The sequence below is a fragment of the Ovis aries genome, chromosome 13, assembly GCF_016772045.2.
Source record: "Ovis aries strain OAR_USU_Benz2616 breed Rambouillet chromosome 13, ARS-UI_Ramb_v3.0, whole genome shotgun sequence".
NCBI classification, from domain to species: domain Eukaryota; kingdom Metazoa; phylum Chordata; class Mammalia; order Artiodactyla; family Bovidae; genus Ovis; species Ovis aries.
Genome location: NC_056066.1, coordinates 79,562,156 through 79,585,854, shown reverse-complemented (window position 1 = coordinate 79,585,854; position 23,699 = coordinate 79,562,156). Strand labels below are relative to the sequence as shown.

At 48.8% G+C, this 23,699-nt stretch overlaps 1 protein-coding gene across 2 annotated transcripts; it reads left to right on the top strand.

Moving 5' to 3' along the window:
- Positions 1-6,265: 6,265 nt before the first annotated feature.
- SALL4 (spalt like transcription factor 4) lies at positions 6,266-23,491 on the top strand. 2 transcript variants are annotated; one of them, XM_027977338.3, is made up of 4 exons: positions 6,266-6,508; positions 16,238-17,275; positions 19,415-19,695; positions 21,417-23,491. In XM_027977338.3, the coding sequence occupies exons 1-4, from the start codon at positions 6,379-6,381 to the stop codon at positions 21,834-21,836; spliced, it is 1,869 nt and encodes a 622-aa protein (XP_027833139.1). In that variant the 5' UTR covers positions 6,266-6,378; the 3' UTR covers positions 21,837-23,491. The 2 variants fall into 2 exon arrangements, with proteins under 2 accessions (XP_027833139.1, XP_027833138.1); XM_027977337.3 differs by having other exon boundaries at positions 16,238-18,598.
- The last annotated feature ends 208 nt before the right edge of the window (positions 23,492-23,699 follow it).

The window sequence follows — 23,699 nt, the reverse complement described above, 5'->3', positions numbered from 1 at the left end:
TTACTGAAAGGGCTTCCCTGGTAGCTCAGATGGTAAAGAATCTGCCTGCAATACAGGAAATCCGGGTTTGATCCTTGGGTTGGGAAGATCCCCTGAAGGAGAGCAGGGCAACCTGCTCTAGTATTCTTGTCTGGAGAATTCCATGGAAAGAGGATCCTGGTGGGCTACAGTCCTTGGGGTTGCAAAGAGTCAGACAGGACTGAGTGACTAACACTTTCACTTTTATCAGGAATTATTATTTTATTTTAATAAAATTTTAAATAAATAAAAATTATTTTTATTATTATTGAAAAGAAAAGGATTAGATAGTTGCTAATATGGCCAACTAGTCCATCCTAAAGGAGATCAGTCCTGAGTGTTCATTGGAAGGACTGATGTTGAAGCTGAAACTCCAATACTTTGTCCCCCTGATGCGAAGAGCTGATTTATTTGAAAATACCCTGATGCTGGGAAAGATTGAGAGCAGGAGGAGAAGGAGACGACAGAGGATGAGATGGCTGGATGGCATCACCGACTCGATGGACATGGGTTTGGGTAAACTCTGGGAGTTGGTGATGGACAGGGAGGCCTGGCGTGCTGCAGTCCATGGGGTTGCAGAGTCAGACACGACTGAGCGACTGAACTGAAACTGAACATGGCCTTGAAAATCATACTACCTATAGACCTGGTTTCTCAGCTTTGGCACTGCTGACTCGTAGCTCTCTGTTGTAGGTGGGCGGCTGTCCTGGGTTATATGGGGTATTAGCATGCTCTCCCCGCCTAAGCCTGCTATGTTACGGCCTCTCCCTACTATGGATCAGGAGCTCTCTTTCATTGCCGTATGTCCCCAGGCAGTGGGGAGGTCGAATCACCCCTATTGAGAACCGCTGCCTTGGACTTCACAGTGTAAGGCCTGACCAATCTTCTCAGAGCATGTAAGTGCCCCAGATTGCCCTAAAGACCTGTGGGCATGGACCACAGTGGGCCCGTCAAGGGACTGAGGGACCAAAAAATCCCAGTAGCCTCAACTTTCTCATTCCTAGTCCATCTCCTCTTCAACTGAAGTAACTGGGAGAAACTCCTATTTCTGACAGTTCAATCCTGCTTTAATGAACTTGCTGGAGTAGCTATACTTTTTTTTTTCTTTGAGTATGCAGTTGTGGGATTTAATATATTAGAGGATATATTAACAGGGAAGACTAATTAGAGCTAGAAATTGTTCAATACCAATTTGGGATTGATAAAATGTTAACAAGCAGAGAGACATTAAAACAGGAATCGGGAGAGTGTCATCATTTAAGTGGTGATTACTGCAATTAGCCAGATCTTGCAAATATAAATCATCTCAATAAAAGAGTTCTGGGTCAGGACACTCAGAAGAGTGGACAGTCGGCCCCATAACAGAGCACTCCCAGTGAATGACAAAGATGAATTCTGAGGCAATTTTCGCTCAACTGCTAAATCTAGATTTGAACGGCTGCTTCCTGATATACAAAGCCTTCTATTTGAGGCAGGCAGAAATCAAATCGATGAGTCCATAGCCTCCAAGAGGTTGGTCCATGTTGAGGAAAAAAGCCACTCTTTTTACTTCCTGAACCCAAACCTTAGATTTCCCAAATTAAAGCAGCTGTGGTCACCACATTGGTCCACTTAGCTGTTTCCTGGTACAAACAATTAGGGACCCAAAGGGGTGATCATTTCACAGTGGCAGACTGCGGTTTATGGACACCAGCCTTGCCATTTCTGTCTTTTCAAGACTAAGATGCTGGGAATCCATGTAGGAAAAAAGTACGCAGGTAATTATGGCTCTTTCAATTATAGGGACAACCAAATATCTAATCGGGAAGCCCAGATGGCTCAGTGGTAAAGAATCTGCCTACAGTGCGGGAGACATGGGTTCCATCCTTGGGTCAGGGAGATCTCCCGGAGGAGGATGTGGCCACCCACTCCAGTACTCTTGCCTGGGAAACCCCATGGACAGAGGAGCCTGGCGGGCTACAGTCCATGTGATGGTAAAGAGTCGGACATCACTGAGCACTCAACGTAACATAAATACCTACTCACCTTCTTAACAACAGCTTCGTTTAGACCTGCTGTACATATCATAAAATTCACCCACTATAGGCATACCCCAGTGATTTTTAATAAATACATATGGCTGGGCAGCCATCAGTTTGTACTTGCCTTTTTTTCCACTTGTGGTAGGATATACATACCGTAAAATTTCACCATTTAACCGTCTCTAAAAAGGTGAACTCATCAGTGGTAAGCAGGACATTCATATCACTGTACAGTCTCCAGCACTCTCTGCATCTTGCAAACCTGAAACTCCGTACCCTTAGACAACAACCCCCCAATTCTCCCTCCACCCAGCCCCTGGTGGTCACCCTCTACTTTCTGTCCGCATGATTGTGACTTCTCTAGGTACCTCCTAGAACTGGAATCGTATTTGTCCTTGTGGGACTGGTTTATTTCCCTTCGCGTAATATCTTCAAGGTTCATCCAGGCTGTAGCAAGTCAGAGTTTCTTTCATTTCTAAGGGTGAATAATATTTCATCGTATGTAGACACCACAGTCTGTTTAGCCAGCAACCTGTTGAGGGACTCTTGGGTTGTGTCCGCCTTCTAGCTCCTGTGAATATGGGCGAACAGGCTACTGTTGACATCCCAGCTTTCAGTTCTTTCAGCTACCTACACAAAAATGGAAATGCTGGATCCTATGGTAATTCTATTTTGATTTTTTAAGAAACCACGACAGTTGCGCACTGTACATTTCCATCAATGGTCAGTTCAGTTCAGTTCAGTCGCTCAGTCGTGCCCGACTCTTTGCGACCCTATGGACCGCAGCACACCAGGCCTCCCTGTCCATCACCAACTCCCGGAGCTTGCTCGAACTCATGTCCATCGATTTGGTGATGCCATCCAACCATCTCATCCTCTGTTGTCCCTTCTTCTCCTGCCCCCAGTCCCTCCCAGCATCAGGGTCTTTTCCAGTGAGTCAGTTCTTCGCATCAGGTGGCCAAAGTATTGGAGTCTCAGCCTCAGCATCAGCTTCACCGTCAATGGTAATTGGCTTTTAATACCCTGTTTTATATTCAGCCCCCCCAAATCCTTCTCCAAAGTCACTGGCTGTGACTTCCGTGTTCTGTTATGATGGCTGTGCTAGAGACACAGGGGTGAAGGTGTCTGCCCTCGTGGAGCCTGCTCTGTGCAAAACCAATCATAAATGCATATACCATTCAATCTATAATTATACATTTTGAACTATGCTATAAAAGGAAAGAATTGGCTTCTAAAAGATCTAGACTAACAGGCGAGACTGTTCTAATTTGGATGAGAACAAACCGGTTTTAGGAAGAAAAATTCGAACTGAGACTGGGAGCTTAGTAGAAATGGGCAGGTGAAGAGAGGCAAAGAACAGGAGGGGAGAAAGTTCCTTGCAGAACACACCAGAGGTGGATTCTGTGGACTTGGAAGGTTTGAGTTCCACAGACGACTATACCTTTAACTGGAAAGTTCCTGAATTTATACGTTCAGCATACAACTGTTAGTACCCAGGAGGCATTGGATGAAATGGGAATAAAAAAGGATTTTAATGATGATAAAATGGGATTATATATCCCAAATACCCTTAAACACGATAAATCCTCAGTGTTCTTAGACTGCTTGTGGAAAGGTATAAAAGAAGTCAATTTCCCGACAATTTCTGTCTGGGGCAAACAGGGAGAAGAACCTGATTATACACAAACCCAGTCATCTAACAAAAGGCATTACAAAGTTTAATCCTGTGCACCAATCTTTTTTTTTTTCTCTTCCCTGACTCTCATCACACATTCAGGTCTTTCGGTTGTTTAAGGAATATTAAATAATCAAAAAATTACCTTGGCTTAGCGACTAGCCTTCCGCACCACTCACCCCCCTCCGCTTTGTTCTAAGGTCTTACTTTGCCTCTGGATTACTAGCTGCTGGCCGCAGCTCATCAGTTGGAGGTAGATTTGAAAAGTGTACTGAGTCTTTCTTTTCAATATTCATGGAAGATTTTCCTTTGGGGAAAACTTCTCTTTGGCTTTATCTGTCGAAGTTATTTCTGCAGACCCTGGATTTTTCAGGACAGGCTTACTGTAACGTGTTTCATTTACCACAATATTTTCTTGTTTGGCTATCTTGTCTATATTCAGCTACAGCTGGATCATGGGCATCGGGGCGTGATAAAAGAATTTTGAAGTTGGGCTTAGGGATTGAGCTCACCCGCTTCTTAATTATGTTACTTCAGGTCCTTACACCTCAGTTTCCTCGTTTTCAAAATGGACACAACAATGCCTCTATCTTGGAAGAGAAAACTAGGGAGTGTCCATCTCTCGAAGTCTGTGGTGCATGCCAGGGGCTCAATCAACTGTTATTATTATCACTTGGAGACTCACGAGGCACGCTTTTACTGCCTTGTTCTAAGCAGAACCGACTGCCATGTTTTCATTGTCACCAACTAAAGTAAGTAAATATAAACACCTACATGTGAAATGAACTTTTCCTTAAACCACTAATATTTCGCGAGCTGTAAGCCTCTGTGCACATGCGTTTACACTGGTAAGTTACATCGCCTACCTTACACAGAAAAGGTGTTGGGAATATAAGCAGATTAGTCAGAGAGGCAGGCGTTAATTGGCTTTTTTACTCAGTATGAGAATGCTAAACAGCTTCCATGTATTATGAAACCAAATTCTTACCTTTCCAACTTGGGCTGTTGACTGTAATTCTATCTTTTCTGGTTTAGGGAACTTCAACCAATTCCAAGTATTCAAACAAAGACGCAAAAACTGGAAGTTAACCTCACTTCCTTCAGTACGTTTTTATTGATGACCATGAATATCAAAAAGATGATCAAGCTGATTTATTTTCTGCCTTGGGTTGTCCAAACAACCAGGTGAACACATTTATTGGCTTAGGATTCTATTTTGCTTGCATTCCCAAGGAGCTTACAAGAAACTGTTACAAGCTGGGAACCTGATGAATAACTAATCAAGAAGCTACAGTGCACAAATGTGGAAGAAGGGTTTATAATTGCTTAGTTCCTTACAGTGGAGTCAGTGCTAAATTAAGACACACGCAGAAAGGTACCAGGGAATTACTGAATCAAAGACTTAGAAGGCTGAATATTTCATCATTTATTCAACATTTATTGACATCATGCAAAGCAGTTAATGGAATAAAATACATCGAGATTTACTATAGTTTTTTATACATAGAATATTATACACACATGCACAATTTCAGAAGATTTCAGACGTCTCTGTGTCAGGATGAGGCAATCACTTTGAACTATACACATCTTTTCGACAGTAAAGCTGGTATAGCAAAAAATTCCAATAATGGCTCGTTTGGCAACACCCAGTTTCTCTGACAATGCTCATTGCTCATCCATGGGAGAGGATTGTCTCAATTATAAAATGTTAGCAGACTTTTATGGCTTGTAGGGGAAAAAACGCAGCCTCTCCATGTTTCCATATTATCTCTGACTATACTTGTTTTTAATCCGCTTTTTCTATATTTAGTATCCAGTCATTTTAAAGTTAAAAAAAAAAAAATCAAGATTTGCACTGTGACAAAAAACCCAGACTTTGTGAGTATGAATCCTGGAGGTTATTATTTAGCATTTAAAGGAAATAAATCATGGCGAGGGGCTACTCTGAGATTTGGGAAATTTGAAGGCCACCTTAAGTGTTGAGATGAGGGGGGAAGGTTGAATATACCGCCATTCTTCGGATATCTCAAAACTCAATTTAAACATTTCAATGAAAAAGGAGATGGGAGGGGACAAGGGTCAAATCTCAGGGTTTTTTGTTTATTTTTTTGTTAGAGGTAAAAATTGAGACAAAATATTTCACTGAAAAGACCTTCCTCCCCAGCTTGCGCGGATATCAACCTTACAAAAGTAATTTTTGGAGCACACTACCAAATACTCTTGTTTCAAAACTGTTATGGAAACTCCTAGTTTTTAGTAAGTACACAATTATTTCTCTCTTTCTCTCCCAGAACTCAGATAGCTGAAGGCGAGGATGGTCCCCCCTCGGATTTCGCCCAGCACCCAGCCAATCTGAGCCCGAATGCTAATTAGTTGCTCTCCCCAGATGAACACGCCTTTGTCGCTTGTAGGGCCGGACTACAAAGCCCAGAATGCCTCGCCCCTCCCTGATCAATGAGGACTTATTTAAATGATCTCTGAGGTCTTGGACCCAGGCCAATCAGCTGTCAGGGCTCATGATAAATCGCAATGCATTATTGATAATAATAATTACTGGGACATGCGCGTTCCGGCCGAAGGGGGGTAAATTTCCCAACTCCAGGAATTTGTGGCGGAGTGGGCAAATAACCGCGGCTCTCCAGGCGCCCCGATGCTCGCACCATGTCGAGGCGCAAGCAGGCGAAGCCCCAGCACATCAACTCGGAGGAGGATCAGGGCGAGCGGCAGCCGCAGCAGCCGGCCCCCGAGTGTGCAGATGCGGCCCCAGCGGCGCCGGCGGCGGGGGCGCCGGGTGAGTGGGGCTGGGGGGCGCGCGCCCCGGGCGGGCAGCTTCTTAGACGCTCGCCCGCCCCTCGGAGGCGCGGGCTTCGGCGAGGCCGCGGCTCCCTCCGCAGATTCGGGAACTTGGATCCGGGGGCTTAGTTCCAGGGGCGAACCGGCAGCCTGGTTCCCCACCCCCACCCCCGCCCTCGTTAATTTTGCACTTTTTCTCGCTTCTCTCCCGTGGAAGTTTCACCCCCAGGTCTCGCTCTTACTGTAGGAGTGACCCCGAGCCTCTGCCTGCCCCTCGTTCCCGAGAGGTCCCCTTCTCCTCGTCCTCTGCCCCTCTCTTAATTGGCTGCACTCCCCTCACTAGTAACCTCCCCCCCACACTTGTAACTTCGGCCCCCCTCCTCCCTCCCTGGCGCCGCTTTTAAAAGAAAAGACCCCGGGGGTCCCCACTCTATTCCCTCACCGTTGGGGGCTTTTCTAGGCGGCTGGGGAAGGGGCGCACCTTTGGAAGACCCCCCGGGGGCGGCCGATCGGTTGCACGCGCCCCTCCCGTGCCGTGAGGGGGAGGGGGCGCGACCTCTCCCCACCCCCCAGGAGCTGGGGTGCGGGCCACCCGCGCTGCGGAGGGGACCGAGGGCCGGAAGAAGTGGAGGACGAGGGCACAAGATTGCCTTCTTTTCCGTTTCAAAATTTTCTTTTTTTGGTTTCCCTCTTTTCTCCCGGGGCTGCGCCGCCTGCCGATCTTCGCCCTAACCTTTCGGGGCCTGACCTCCAGCCATCTTTGATTTCCGACTTCCTAAAAATAACCGCGGGCGGCGGGAGGGGTGCGGGCCCCCGGGCGCGGGGGTCGCGCGCGCTCTGCAGTCCCGCTGGGGTGCAGCCGCCTGGCGTTGCGCGTGGCTTTTCTGGCGCGCCCCGCTTTCCGAAAAGCGCGCCCCGGGGGCCGGAGGGGAGAGGTCGCGCCAGGGCTGGGCGGTCGCGGACAGGGCGAGCTCCCAGGGGCTGACCCGGCCCACGCTTCCGCGCCGCGCCTCTCCGGGGTCGGGAAGAGTTCGGGACCCCCAGCCCAGTCGGAGCGGCCGAGCGGACTCCTCTCTCCCTAATCACTTAACCTCGGGGGCTTTAGGAGCGAGTCGCTTTCTCACTATCTCCCCTCCGCCCTGGCCCGCCAAATTGTCGCCTGATAAGTTTTTCGCGTACGCGTGGGGGAGGGGGCGTCTTTAAGCTCCTCTCAGGCCTTGGTGGTGGCTTCGCTCCCCTCGCCGCCTGCTTTCTAATTTCCCAGCGGGTGATGGGGGTGCGCGCGGCGACCCTAGTCGCTTCAATCCACTACAAGGAGGGGAAGAGCCGCCGCCGCTTTTTGGTTACCGTACCCTTTATTTCGGGGAGGGAATGGAATACATTTTCTGAATCTGTAACATAATGTAAATCCCTATTTCCCCCTCTCCTCCCCAAATAATCTTTTTCCAGGGCAAGTTAAACAGATCGGCTTGACCAAAGGGGCGGCTCAGCGGTTTTGGGGGCGTCGGATGGTCAGGGCAGCGCGCACCGGAGGTCGGGGGAGGGCGGCCTCTCTTTGTGCCTTGGGAGGGGGGTGGGGGGGAAGGACGGAGAGGCTTCGTTGCCTGGCCCACCTGGAACAAAAGGGTTAACCCTCCGCCCGCCCGCTTCCTCCCGGGAAGGAGGGGCGAGCTCCTGGCTCTGACCCCTCCCCTGGTCCTGCTCTGACCTCCCCTTCCCCCTACCCGCTTCGTTTTGGGTGGGCGCACTCTTAGTGCGGCTTTTGGTGGGATTTGGCATCTTAGGGGGAGCTGGTTACGGGGGGCGAGGGGACGTTCTTAAATGGACGCTAGCTGGAGTCGGCCACCAGTCCACCCGAGCTGGTTAGGATCGCGAGCCTGGCCGTGCGCTCCCTCCACAATTGGGGAGGGGGAGTTGCTATTGATCGCTGGGGTTGCGGTGGCCGCTGAGCTGCGCGCGGGCGTCCCCTGGAGGCCCAGCCGGGAACCTCGCGCTCTGCTGAGAGGCGGGTCCCCTCGCAGGTACCGGCTCCCACCTGATGGGAGGGACGCGCTGGGGCGGGGGGTTGAAAATCTCTGGGCTGGGCGCTCCTCGGGACGCCAGTCAGTTCTTTGCGCTTTCCCCGGCGGTGCCGAAGTTTCTTTGCCAAGTCTTTAGCATTCTTGGAGAGAATTCTTCGATCCTAGTATGTGTTTGCAGAGCCCCCAGTTGCCACCGTGAAACAGAAGGTAGTAGTGGTACATGCCCAAGCAGTTCATTCTAATGGATACATTTTGTGTTTGAGCCCCTGTTTGCGTGTATGCGTATAATTAAAAACGTCCAGTTTAGACTGATCTTATAGTGCACAGCCGATTTGAGACCACTTAAAAAAGAAATGCACTTTTTGAGGGAGGAAAATGAAGTTTGGCGATCAGTTAGATCCAGAACATCTGCAGGTGCTCAGGGGACTAAGGCTATGTACAGGAAAATCAGCCTTTTTTTCAAAAGAGGTTCAAATGCCCTTTGTGCTAAACTGGATGACAACCATCAACGATTAAGATTCCCCAAATGCAAATAACCGCTTAGCCCCAGTTTCTAAACTGAAATGACCTACATCTGCGGTAAGGAGGCAGAATGGGACGCTTGGAAGTTTCTGTTTTAATTGAGGGAAAGGGAAATCTTGGTGACAGTAGCCTCCGTGAATGTTGCAGGCCAAGTTTCTGCGTTTGCATCTGGCTTTCTGAAAGAGAAGGGCTACAGCTTGCCCACACCTATTTTGTTCCGTTAAAAGTTGCACAAATCGGTGCTAGCTGATCCTTCAAGCCCCTTCAGCCTTCCTCCTGTTAGGGAGCCATCTTGGGAGGGAGGGATAGAGTTAATGCTTCCTCTTTTTATATGAAATGAATTTTTTTTGTAAGGTGTAAGAGTGAGGTGTGCATTCCAATCTGGTTGTAAGACTTTCAGCTGCGTAAGCTTTGATTTCTGAGCTTCTGGGTTCTTTCTCTGTACCAGGGAGATGAAACACCCTATTTAGATAGTTTCAACTATAGAAGGCCCACTGTGTGCTGGAAATGTGATTGGTAATTAACTTTATTCAAAATAAAAAATTGTGTCAGGACAGCTGAACTGCCAAAGTGGGATAATTCTGCAGTTTTATCTGTAGCCCACACCACGCTGGAGACCTCACGTACATTACTTTTGATTTTTTTGTTTTTGCTCAGTTTAAACTTCAGCTCCTGGTTGCAATGGCTTGCCCAGAGTGTCCTTGTCCTGTTTGATTTGAGCTGTGCTCTAAATCCAAGAAGTTGTGTTTATGGTGGTTTGAGAGGGTTGGTTATGGGATGGGATTTTTCTATCAGTATTCTATCAGATGGAGGAGCGGGGCTGCTGTAGGCTTTAGAATAAGGGGTCCCGGGAAGCAATTTGGAAATTAAACAGAGTTTGCATTTGGTGCTCCAGGCTTTACTGCCTTGGAAAAAATGATGGAAAGAGTTTAAGATGCCCCTTTTTCATCACCCTTCACCTGTGTGCTTTTGATTGTTTAAAAAAGCATCTAAAGCATCTTTAGAAGCCTCTAAATCCAGATAAGAACTGCATCTCCAATCATTGCCATCCATTTTTCTCCCCAAATTTCGAGTCCATGTCAGGTATTGTTCTAAGGGGTTCTGGGGAAGGAGATAGCAAAAACTGCCTGCATGAAGTTAACAACTTGCTTTTAAAAGATGAGCTTCAGTTGAAGAAAAGTGGGACCTATCTCTAGCATAAACAGCAGAGCTTGCACACGTTAGCAGAAAAAACTTTGATTTTTTTACTTCTTCCTTTTCAGCAAACTTGAATTTTGATTCAGGACAGTTTGGAACAATTTTTTTTATACCTTTATTAAATGGGAACTTAATTACAGCTTTAATTTCCCACCTACAAATTTAGTTAAAGGCGTTTCTCAGATTGCTGAATGCAGATGTAAAATTAAACTGGTTTAATTTTAAGCGCTTTTTTTGAACTGGTTCAGTACTTAAGGACATCTCAATTTCCTTTTGTTTTTTGGTAAGCAGTTATCCTGCTGGTGGGGGTGTGGGGTAAGAGATATTAAGTACTTTAGATAATCTGCTCATTGTAGTTCTTTTAATATAGGAATGGGAGGGAAAAAAGATAAGCTTCAGGCATAATGCTTGTCTCAAGATATACGGTTGGTTTCTTAAGCATTTTCATAGGCTTCAGAATTTGATTGGCCTCTGGCAGATGAGCTTTTCTTGCTATACAATAGTAAGAGTATTCTCTATCCATTTGGCAGTGATTGAATCTAAGCCCCCTGCTGGGTTTACTGCATTCTTCAAACTTATTGGATAACTAGATGCTGAGAGATAACATTCCTAAAATTCGGGAGTGGGGGTGGGGTAGAAGGATGGAAGATCTAGTTGCTGTAATCCCTCTGAACTTTGCTTTTTCTTTTCGGGAAGGGTTAACTTAAGCATACCCAGCGATTGTTCATAACAGAGTCCTCTTACTTTTGGGCAAATACGCTTTCAGTATTTGCCAATGGTGGTCTGGATGTCGAAGTACTTTACTGCACCAGCAAACAGAGCTCCTGCTGTTTGAAGACTCAGAGTGGGATGTTGCCAGTATTGGAGGCTGCAGAAGAGGCGAGCCTGTGTATACAGGGCCTGCAAGCTGGTATTCAGGTTGTAAATCACTCTTGGGAACTGCTAGGTCCTTCTGGGGCAGGGAGCTTAACCTTTTTTGTGCCACAGTTCCCCTCCTCCAACAGAAATCTTGAACCTCGTACAGTGAGATACATAGAAATACCCAGGAGATAAATCACGTTGAGATACACTGACCAGAAATGATTGGAAACATTTGTGATACAGTAATACGTGCTTCTTTATGAACACAGTAAAGAAGATCTAGCAGTCAGTCAGGTAACCAGAATTTCCAGTAACACAGCCGCGTTAACATCATAGGAAAATACCTGCTTTCTGTTGATGACCTAGGCAGGAGCTCTGCAAATACTGCCAAGGTGTGCGCTCAATGCTCACGATTGAAAGAATATTGTCTGTGTTGGGGAGAGGGAGACAAAAACGTATATTTGGGACTTCCCTGGTGTTCCACTGCACTGGGCACAGGTTCTTAAGATCCTGTGTGCTGTGCATCCTGGCCAAAAAAAAAAAAAATTATGGGTGTGAACAGTGGTTTGTGGTCTTTCAAAGGATCATAGTGCATAAACAGATATACAGTATGTTTGTGGTATTAAAGTTTTGGACTGGGTCAGGGGGAGAGGAGGGGGGGAAATGCTTTAAAAGCTTTCCTAGAGGGGTAAAAGGAAAAAAGAAAGTGTTCTAGCAGAAAGAGTAATAATGAGGCCGCTAACTTTAGTGCCTTTTTAAATGTATTTAAGACTAGAGTCCCTGCTCTTGTGTTTTCTAGTGAACAGTGTGGCACCTTGAGTCATTTATTCCTGAGCCTCAGTTTCCACGCTTGCACATTGGAAGCAAAGATGCTTGTCTGTGTGGCTGCAAAGATAAATGAGTTAAGGTGGGGGAGTCTGCCTTGGGTGCTCTGTGGCAGCGTATGGGGGATGGTCACAGTTGTGCTTTGGCGCTTAACAAGCAGAATGGGCATTTGTACAGGGCTTTGCTAGAGATTTCTAGAAGTAGCATGGCTGAGACGAGAGAGGAGGGGTGTAACATGCTAATTAAAAAAAGAGCCAAAAGTGTATACATTTTGAAGTTTCTCTTCCACCCCAGGCCTGTGCTCCAGAGGCCAGGGACCAGCCTTAGCAATGCTTATTTCAGAAGTTTCCCGCGGACATGTTTATGTCTATTCCCAAACATGGCAGGGGGGAAGCACATTATGTGTACAGCCTGTTGTCTGCATTTTTTCTTCCTTTTGAAATCACACTTGAGTGGTTGTCCTATAGAGCAAGCACCTGTAGTAAAGAGCTACAAAGTAGTCATCTTTTTTCTGTACCCTGGTTTATTTCATCAGAATCTTGCTGGTGAACCACAGTGTGTCCATTTTTGTTTGGGCTGTTTATTGCTATGAGACCTGAACCCTGGCATCACAGAAAGTAAATTCCTACCAAGGGAGTTGCTTGGTGGAAGAATTGCACTATAATGATGGTGGTGGTGGATTGTACTCTGAAAAAGTTGTATCTATTTATGCATTTACTTGGCTGGTATATTTCCCTCCCAAGAGAAACTTTCTAAGTTTCCCTTGAAAAGTTCTTGACACATAATTGCCAGAGTTGCACTTCCAGAAAGATGGTGCCACTAACACATCTCCACAAGCATCCCATTACAAATATACAGGTAGATAGATACACCATCTTAATGATTCTTGGAACTAATGAATACTTTTAACTTGATTCTTGGGAATTGGGTTGCTTTAGAGCAGTTGTGGAGTTGGAAGGAAGGTGGTACCTACCTACTGTTCCCCATGGAAATAGCTGGGGTGGATTGTGTCTTAACCCTCCCTGTCCTGCCCCCACCCCAACCTGCTCCTTCAAGCCTTCCTGTCCTCCCCAGGGGTTTCTGCAAGAGGCAAGATAGTTGCCATCTCAGTAGAAGAACTTAGTAGGAGAGGAAGTGCATGAATGAGGAGTTCAAAGGGAGAATCTGCACATGCCTGGCTTTTTTGCTTCACCGCCTTGGGGAAGTTAATGTCCCGTGCCTCAGTTTCCCCCTCTGTTAAATGTAATAGTCTCTTTTGTTAATTGTTAATAACATAAATTACACCTGTACATAGTAAGTGCTCAAAAGTTATCTATGACTACATTTTTTATTGTGTTGTCTTGGGTAAAAGTCACATCTTGGAGTTTGTTTTTCTCATCTATAAATGGGGCTGGTGTTTAATAGAATTGGATGGATGTATCGTGGACCACGGGGCACCTAGAGGTTCTAGTCTGGACCGTTGGGGACTACCAGGCTTGCTCGTCTTTGCATCATCAGACCCCTAGCCCTGCCTTGCACTCAGTAGGAAGTGAGAAGGGTTGTTAAAATGAGTGAGGCTTTAAATGACTGTTGTAAGTCTTATTTTCAGCAGCCCTAGTTGCCCAGGTAACCAAGCCACAGAAATAGACAAGGTGAGGAAATTGATGTTCACTGAACACCTACAGTATGTACACTTTCCCCAGATCCTAGGATGGTGCCAGGCTTGTAGTCAGCACTCACAAACACTTACTAATCACATGGCTTAACCCAGGCATCTACCTTATGTAGCGGTCATGATTGTACACATTTAATAGAAATCCTGAGGGATAAACCTACCATCTCAAACCTGTGAATGATAGATTACTATAATTTGTTTTCTTTCCCTTGCTTGGTTCACCCACACACACCTTGCTAAACTTCTGATTATTACCTAGTCTGAAATTAGGAAAGATTAAGTCAATTTATTAAGGCTATGCTGTGGAAATTTAAGAGTCAGTGTTTGAAAGTCTGTTGGAAAGTATAGATCTTAAGAGAAATACACTGTTTCAGGATCAATCCCTCCCCCAAATTGTTGACTGACTCCTCAGTCAAAACCCGTGCGTGGTGTTGGGAAATGTAATCACCCAAGAAGAGGCAAAAGAGGTTCATTTATTTTTAAAAAGTGATTATTTTATTTAAAAAATAATATTTCCTGACATGGCCATCTCCCCACTCATTTGCACATTTCAAAAATAGGTGTTTTTTGTTTTAAACGAAAGTGGTCACTTGTTGCATACAGTTCTGTGACCTACTACCACCTAATTTCTGTCTCCGAATTCAGGACATACGGAAATTCTACATTGCTTCCATACTGTGGGTATACCAAAATTTACATTCCACCTCCCTCCCTTTTTTTCGTGGCTGTAAACATTTCTGTGAAAAATACCCTTCTTTCTAGGTGGATCTTTGTATCCATATGCAAAGGTCTGTGGCTTAGCTCAACACCCCTGGGACTGCTGCGTCTGAGGTGTGCCTGTGTGACTTCTCGGGTCAGGGTGTGCATACAGCAGAACAGCCAGGAAATGGACACAGTCAAGTCGGTTACGGAGTCTCCACTCGCCAGGGCCCAGGCAGCTGGCCATAGTATGGCTGCCCAGTAGGTGTTTTGACAGGCAGACTGGCAGTCACTGTGAAGGAAATGGGACCCAATTGGCAAAAGGAACCCAGGGATCAATCATTTTTAGGAACAGAACTGCCCAGACTATGAAGGTTGTTTGATCTAACGTAACAGTAGTAGAAGCTGCAAACGGAGGGCGAGGAGGAAATGCTGTCACTCCGACCTTTCCTGCTTGTCTCTGGCTTCTTTGTTTAATGGCTTGTTAATCCTTTAATGTCACGCTAAGGCATTTCTACAGGTTTTCCATTATCAGGAAGGTCAGTAAAGTCTTTTTCTTGGATGTGCAATCTTTCCTTTTTTTTTTTTTTTTCAGTCCCCACCCCCCCCCCCCCGCCCCCGACACACACATAAAAAACACTCCTCGGTGTATCGGCTTTGTCTTACTTAGGTCTCCACATTTTAGGTGAGTTTAGTACCACCGTCATAGTTCTTGGTACCTTTAAGCTTCCACAGTCTCTGGTGGGAAGGTAGAGTTCCCACTCGGTCTGGAGGAGTGATTTATTGCAGTCTCACTTCTGATGGACCCAGGGTGGAGATGAACAGCAGGCTCCCAGTGTCATTTAATGGACGACATGAAATCCATTTGCTTTTGTAAGCCAGCTCTGAGGTGGGGCAGAGAGCTCCGTGGGGATTATTTTAATAAATTATATTGAGTTTCCCAGCACTGCCTTAATAATAAGTTGGTACAGATTACTAGATGGCCTGTGCAGGAGATGCAAGATACCCAACTTCAGTCCCTGGGTCGGGAAGATCCCCAGCGGAAGGAAATGGCAACCCACTCCAGTACTCATGCCTGGAAAATTCCACAGACAGAGGAGCCTGGCAGGCTACAGCCATGGGGTTGCGAAGAGTCGAGCGTGACTTAGGGAAGGAGCACATACTAGATTGCCCAAGACGAGTCTGTCTGCACTCTTCTGGAGGCTGGACCCCTGAGGCTGAGGAGCAGCAGGGTCGTTTTCTCTTGGAGGCTCCAAGGCGAGTGTGGACCATGCAGCCTGCTTGCTGCCTTCTGTTGGGTCCAGCATCCTTGGCTTAGAGCTTTGTATCTCCTGCCTTGGCCTCACACGGCCTTATTCTGTCTCACGTCTTTTTTTGTTTGTTTTGATTTCTACTTCTTTTTGGCTGCCCTGGGTCGCTGTTGCTGCATGCCGGCTTTCTCCAGTTGCGGTGCGACGGCTTCTCACTGTGTGGTGGTTTCTTGTTAGAGAACACGGGCTCAGTAGTTGCGGTACATGGCCGTTAATTGATTCGAGGCACGTAGTATCTTCCTGGACCAGGGGTTGAACCTGCGTCCCCTCCTTGGCAGGTGGATTCCTAACCACTGACCACCAGGGAAGTTTTCCTGTCTCTTTTCTTCTTAAGGACACCAGGCACTGGGCTTGGGCTCCACTCTATAATTAACAGTTGTACAGAGCCTCCCTCCTAGCCCCCACAAGAAGACCACGTGCACAGGGGAACGGGTTAGGATTGGATATTTGGGGGGGGGTTATGATTCCACCCACTACATGAGTGGTTGGCTCACTGAGACCCTCATTCCATGGTCTCCTTGTTAGGACACAGATCATGAAGCCCTCTGAATTGTGAGTTGTGGTTCTCCCCCCGCCAGAGACCGCCCTGTGTCCTTCCTAGGGTGGAATTCTCATCTTCTCCTTCCCTCTCCTCGCAGGTGCTCCAGTGAACTATCTTGGCGGCGGCGGCAGCAGTGGCAGCGAGGAGCCGAATGGCGCCGGAGCAGGGATAAAGCGGCCCCGGCGGGAGGAGACCCACGTCTGCGAGAAATGCTGTGCGGAGTTCTTCAGCTTCTCCGACTTCTTGGACCACAAGAAAAATTGCACTAAAACGCCCCCCGTGCTCATCCTGAAGGACAGTGAGGGGCCGATGTCGTCCGAAGACTTGCCGGGGACTGTGCTCAGCTCGCAGCCGCCGAGCCCGGGCCGGAGGGAGGGCCACCGGGACGATGGCAGCGGCGGAGGGGCCCCCGGGGACGCGAGGGAGAAGCCAGGGGCGGAGTCTGTCCTGTATCTGAAGACAGAGGCCGCCCTGCCGCCCGCGCCGCAGGACATAAGCTACTTACCCAAAGGCAAGGTGGCCAACACCAACGTCACGCTTCAGGCGCTGCGCGGCACCAAGGTGGCGGTGAACCAGCGCAGCGCCGACGCGCCCCCGGCGCCCCTGCCCAGCGCCGGCAGCCTGCCCTGGGTCCTCGAGCAGATCCTGTGCCTCCAGCAGCAGCAGCTGCAGCAGATCCAGCTCACGGAGCAGATCCGGGTGCAGGTGAACATGTGGGCCTCGCACGCCCTCCACGCCGGCCACGCGGCCGACTCGCTGAAGACGCTCGGGGGCCACGTGTCGCAGCAGGTGTCGGCGGCCGTGGCCCTGCTCAGCCAGAAGGCGGGGAGCGCCGGGCTGCCCCTGGACGCCCTGAAGCCCGCCAAGCTACCTCACGCCAACGTCCCTTCCGCCGGCGGCTCCGCCTCCCCGGGGCTGCCGCCCTTCGCGCTGAAGCCGGACGCCACCCGGGTGCTCCCCGGCGTCCTGTCGCGCCTCCCCGGGGCGCTGCTCCCCCAGGCCCCGGGCTCTGTGCTCTTCCAGAGCCCCTTCTCCGCGGTGGCCTTAGACCCGTCCAAGAAAGGCAAAGGGAAGCCACCGAGTGTCTCCCCGGTGGAGGTCAAACTCAAGGACGAGGCTCTCTGCCGGCACAAGTGTAAGTACTGTAGCAAGGTTTTTGGGACTGATAGCTCCTTGCAGATCCACCTGCGCTCCCACACCGGAGAGAGGCCCTTCGTGTGCTCCGTGTGCGGCCACCGCTTCACCACCAAGGGCAACCTCAAGGTGCACTTCCACCGGCACCCCCAGGTGAAGGCTAACCCCCAGCTGTTGGCTGACTTCCACGACAAGACGGCGGTGGGCGGCGGCCTCCCCTTCGCGCTGGCCGGCCCCGCCCCCCTCGAGGAAGCCGGGCTCTCCCTAGACAGCAAACCCGCGCTCGCGGCGGGGACCCCCAGTGTCCTAGGGCTAGTTCAGAATCTCCCCTCGGGGCCTCACCCCAAGGACGCCAAAGGGGGCCCGTTGCCCGGCGACCTGCAGCTCGGGCTGTCTCCGGAAAGCGAGGATGGCTCCATCCTGCCCGGGGTGGGGCCGACCCATCCCTCCCCCAGGGTCGGAGGCTTCCCAGGGGGTGGGCCGCCCGAGCCGGGGTCGGAGACCCTGAAGCTGCAGCGGCTGGTGGAGAACATAGACAAGGCCACCGCCGACCCCAACGAGTGTCTCATCTGCCACCGCGTCCTCAGCTGCCAGAGCTCACTCAAGATGCACTACCGCACGCACACCGGGGAGCGGCCCTTCCCCTGCAAGGTCTGCGGCCGCGCCTTCTCCACCAAAGGCAACCTGAAGACGCACCTGGCGGTGCACCGCAGCAGCGCGCCGCTGAGGGCGCAGCACTCCTGCCCGATCTGCCAGAAGAAGTTCACCAACGCGGTCCTGCTGCAGCAGCACATCCGCATGCACATGGGCGGCCAGATCCCCAACACGCCGCTGCCCGAGAGCCCCTGCGAGTTCGCGGGGCCCGAGCCCTCGGCGGCCGGGGAGAACGGCAGCCCCGGCGCGCCCGCTCACGACGGGGTCGTGGAAGCCATCGACGTAGACGAAGCCTGCCCCCAGGAGGCCCCCAGCAGCTCCTTGAGGGTCCCCGGGCCCCTCGCCGGCGTCCACGCGGCGTCCCCTACCCCGGGGCTGGCCACGGCGGCTTCGCTGGATGTCCCGGTGAAGGCGGGGCTCGCCGCGCTCGTCCTGCAGCGGCAGGGAAGCCGAGAAAACGGGTCCGCGGAGAGTGACGGCCTGACCAACGACGACGCCTCCTCGGTTATGGGCGACCCCGAGTGCGCCAGCCGAAGCCCAGACGTCCTGGAGAGCACGTCCTTCCAGGCGGTCTCGCCGGCCCATAGCCAGGCGGAGAGCGTCAAGTCCAAGTCTCCGGACACCGACGGCAAAGGGGACGGCTCGGAGAGCAGCCGCACTGAGATGGAAGGTGATAGAGCTTTGGATTTCACTTAGGTCCATTCTGGGCTCGAGGTCATCCGGAAGGAACCGGGGTGACCTTGGCCGATGGAGAGTGAACTAGCTCCTCCGTAGGGCAATTAGTGACTGCCTCTGTCATAGTCCTGACTTGCTTTTACTTAGGACAGTGTACTTGGCTCGGTTTTGATTCTTGTGTTGGAGGTCCTTGGTGGCCACACGGGGATTCTTTTGAGTTAATGCTATCCTAGAAGAGTATTTCAGGAAGTGGACACCAGTGAGATAATTCATGGTTCCTTGATTCAGAGATCCGGCTCCCTAATGTAAGAGTCACAGATGGGTAATTCTTGAGGGAGAAAAGAGAATCTAACCTATTTTAAATTGTGGAATGCCTGTTGATGGCATTAATGGTCCAATGGAGGGGACACCTTTGTAGAATCAGAAAGATGGTGTCAGAGCAGACTTTAAAAGTAACTTGACGTGGGGATTGAACTTGGAATTGCATTGCATGTGTTTCTGATGCCGATACCTTTTAAAATCCAAAATACTGGGTTGGCCAGAGACTCTGTTTGGGCTTTTCCACCTCCTGTTTTGGGGAAACCCGAACGAATTTTTTGGCTCACCCAATAGGAAAATTCTTTTAAATTTTTGGAGTCGTCATTCTCTGTGTAGCTAAATAAGAAGAAAGCTGCTTCCAATGTGTAAATTTCCTGAAAGGTGTTTCCAGACTCTGAAACGTCGGGGCAGTGGTGGTCAAAACTCCTTTCTTGGTTTGAAGAATGAATGATGACGTGATGGTAAAAGTGTTTTTTTTTTTTCTTGTGCGCAGGTCGGAGCAGTGTTCCATCGACATTTATCCGAGCCCAGCCAACCTATGTCAAAGTTGAAGTTCCTGGTGGGTTTGTGGGTCCCGCGACCATGTCCCCAGGTATGACGCCTCTGTTAGCAGCCCAGCCCCGACGACAGGCCAAGCAGCACGGCTGCACGAGGTGCGGGAAGAACTTCTCGTCGGCCAGCGCGCTTCAGATCCACGAGCGGACTCACACCGGTGAGAAGCCCTTTGTATGCAACATATGTGGCCGCGCTTTCACCACCAAAGGCAACTTGAAGGTGAGCTTCCTTAAGGCTTCAGCTGGGGGGTGGGGGGAGCTCGGTGTTAAGCAGTGACGTTCATCCCTAATAAATCCTTCCGTCAGGGCCAAGTGGGATATTACATCGTGCCATGTCAAAACTGGCTCTTGAAATAGTATTTTTTTTTTTAATTTTTATTTTTACTTTATTTTACTTTACAATACTGCATTGGAAATAGTATTTTTTAAAAAGGAATAGTGGATAGGACTGCATGCTTCCACTGCTGGGCCCCAGGTTGAAGCCTAGGTTGGGGAACTAAGATCCTGCCAGCTCTGCAGTGCAATGGAAAAAAGAAAAAGGAAACAGGCTTCCTCACATTACAGCATCTCTGAAGTTAGGATGTTAGTTGCCTTCATAAAATCCTGCAGATCTGGAAACGTAGATGGTGATTGTCATGTTCGTAATATAAAATTGATAAATCCATTATGGGTTTGTCTTGAGCTTTTAGACTGGACTGCCTACCATGGTCTTCAGCTTTTTATTTTAAAAAAGGGATTTGAAAACTCAAAAGCCAAACTGGGAAAATAATTACAGAAAGGAGGCCAGGTTGAAGAAGCAGGAGGCAGTAGATTATCTTTGCTCTTCAGAAGAGTCCCTGTCTTGTTTGCCGCCGTAGATGAAATAACATTCATTCTTGGTGGCTTGTGTAACCTTCCCAGCTAGGCTTATTTTTTCCTCAGCAGTGATTGCTCCTGTTGACATGATGTATCTAGGTAATGTCAGCTCCATCAGGGCAGGGTCTGTTTTGTTCAAAAATTAATTTTTATAACTCAAATTTTTTATGTGGGTCAGTTCCCACAAAGGGGGAAGTTGCACGGAGATGCTCACACACTTTTCTAGCTTCTCCCGGTGGTAGAATTTTAATTTTGTGCAGCTGTAGAATGAATGGGCTTCTCAGGTGGCGCTAGTGGTAAAGAACCCACCTGCCAGTGCAGGAAACATACAAGAGACGTGGGTTCGATCCCTGGGTCGGGCAGATCCCCTGCAGGAGGGCATGGCAACCCACTCCAGTATTCTTGCCTGGAGAGTCCCATGGACAGAGGAGCCTGGAGGGCTACAGTCCATGGGGTTGGTCGCAAAGAGTTGGACACGACTGAATTGACTTAGCATGTGTGCATAGAATCAGTGGTGACCAGGGCGTTGACACTGATGTAAGCTCCTGGTCTCACATATTTTCCCATTTCATCTGCGCTCAGTGTCTGTATGCCTTCGGTTCCATACCATTTGTTACCTCTGTAGGTGTGTGTGTTAACACATTGTAACCCTAGCACTCAAAACAACACTGTACTCCCTAGTAGGTGTTGACAGAAGTGCAGAATAGCGGATGGGGAACTTGGTGTGTGCTTCCCCAGCGTTGCCTCTAGGGAGGAATGTGGGCCCATTGTTGGCAGATGGTCTGATTGTCGACCCCTTCGCCACCCCCTGCCAAGAGAATAGATAATCTGGATTTTTAATCTAATTTCTCTCCTGGCTGCTCTCTGCAGCTTGTGAGATCCTAGTTCCCTGATACGGGGTTTTAACCTGGGCCCCTCGCAGTGGGAGCATGGAGCCATAACCACTGGACCACCAAGGAATTCTCCGAAATCTAATTTTAAAATAGAAGTTTCGATGGGCCATACCTGTGGGCAGACTTGACTTTGACTGGCCTACATGCAAAAACCTCTGTTTTGGTGGAAACCTTTCTGTCCCTCTTCCCACAGGTCCATTACATGACACACGGGGCCAACAACAGCTCAGCACGCCGTGGCAGGAAGCTAGCCATCGAGAACACCATGGCTCTGTTAGGAACGGACGGAAAGAGGGTCCCCGAGATGTTTCCCAAGGAAATCATGGCCCCTTCGGTGAACGTGGACCCCGTCGTGTGGAACCAGTACGCCACCATGCTCAACGGTGGCCTGGCCATGAAGACCAACGAGATCTCCGTAATTCAGAGCGGTGGCATCCCCACCCTCCCCGTGTCCCTGGGGGCCAGCTCCGTGGTGAATAACACGGCTGCCTCCAAGATCGACGGCTCCCAGTCTGCCGCTGGTGCCGAGGTGGAGAAGCCAGGGACTGCCGACAACGTCCCCAAACACCAGTTCCCGCACCTCCTGGAAGAAAACAAGATCGCAGTCAGCTAAGCCGCAGGAGGACGCGCCTCCGAGGAGCAGTGCACGCAGTGACCTCTCTAGAGAACTGTATCTTTTTTTGTTCTCTCTCTTTTTTTTTAAGGCCCCCATCTCCTCCAGGTTTCTTCCTGATGTGCAAATAATGTTTACAGTTGTGACCACAACCTCAGGCACGTCTTACAATCACAATGTTGCTATGCTGCTTTGCAAAAAAAGAAAAAAGAGAGGAAGAAAAAAAAATTCTTACTAAAACAAATACTAGTATTTTTTTAAATTTTGGAAGAAAGCGGGTCTTGCAAAGTAGTTTTGTTACTTGCAACAAACTATATACATAAAAACCTTTGTACAACCTCGAGTAACTGTTTCCAAAGACGGTCACCTCTTTCAAGTTGGAAGGTATTGAACCACCATGGAGAAGACACCTGTTCCACCTGCTTGGGGTCGGGGGGTGGCAGGGGGTGGGGCGGCTGTATGCTTGATTCTGTGGGGACTGGATTCGGGTAAGTGGACGTGGTCTGTCATCTGTTTCAGGACCCATTTTTGTATTCTCCCAACCCGGCACCCACTTCTCTTTTTTTTTTTTGAATGTATTTTTTTTTTTGGAAAACCAAGGTTGTAGAATTCCAGAGTGTTTTTCAGCCTTGGAACCTTAAGTAGGATGCCCTCAAGTGGACTGATTTTAGTCCTTAGAGAGTCAATGTGTGTGTTGCTGCTTATTTAAATACAGTTCAGTTGGAGCCTCAAGAGTGCCAAGGTCCTCTCTACCCTTCCAGATGCCGCCTTCTTCCTAAAACCAGGAGAGGTGACCACCTGAGCAGGGAATCTCAGGTGATGTAATTTAGTCCACCAGTGCCTGCTCTGTTGAAGAGCTCGGTGTCCATTCTTGAAGAAACAAACTCGTGGAAGGGCATGTTTTCTTATTATATACTAAAAACTTATACTAATTTGTACCAACATTTCCTTGATTGTGACTTACGCCGAGTAATTATGAAGATTTTTTTTTTTCTTCTGAGTATTGCATGAAGGCTACCAAGTTGGAACAGGCAAGTCCTGGATGTGAAAGCTTTAATTTATCTACCTCATTCATGTGTTATTTTTGTAGCTATAGTCTCTATTTTCCTATTGGATGACCGCTGAAGTGTTTCTAGACCCTATCGTAAACCTAAGAGTTGATGTATTGGTGGGAGCAGCTGAAAGTTCAAGATGTTGTGATTCTTTTTTTTCTTCTTCTTAATCCCCCCTTTTGTATATGTGATATTAAGCAGACGATGAAGCGTTCCTCTTGAAGATTTAACAAGCAAGGAGAAAGACCCACATTTCTGGGTGAGACGTCTTGGCCCCTCTGTTTGGAAGAGTGGATTGTGGCTCTTCTCAAGTCTGTCTCTTGGTAATTGCACCTGAGTTTAGGACTCCCCAGCCCCACAAATTTTTTTGTTTTGTTTTGCCAAGTTGTGCCTTTCCTTCTGGAATTGTAAGTGAACACAATGATAGTACCTGTTTACACTGTGAAGCGGATATTGTTACAGAAGATAGACCAGAGGCTTTCTCACTTGTTAAGCTTAATAATGCCTTGTGAATGTATGATCTACGGAGAAACCCCTGTAGTTTTTACCTGCTGATGCTGTCTGTTGGAGAATAAATTTTGAATGGTTCTTTTTTTTTCACCACCAGGCCTGTATGTAAATTTTTCTGTTAGTTTCTGCTCCACACCTGAGAGTCCTTTCCTGACAGTCATTTCCAGCTGCCTTGGGAGAAATTCCACCCAACTAAGTAGGATAGGGGCTTCCGCGATGTCTCAGTGGTAAAGAATCTGCCTGCAGCGCAGGAGACACGCTGGGTCAGGAAGATCCCCTGGAGGAGGGCATGGCAACCCAT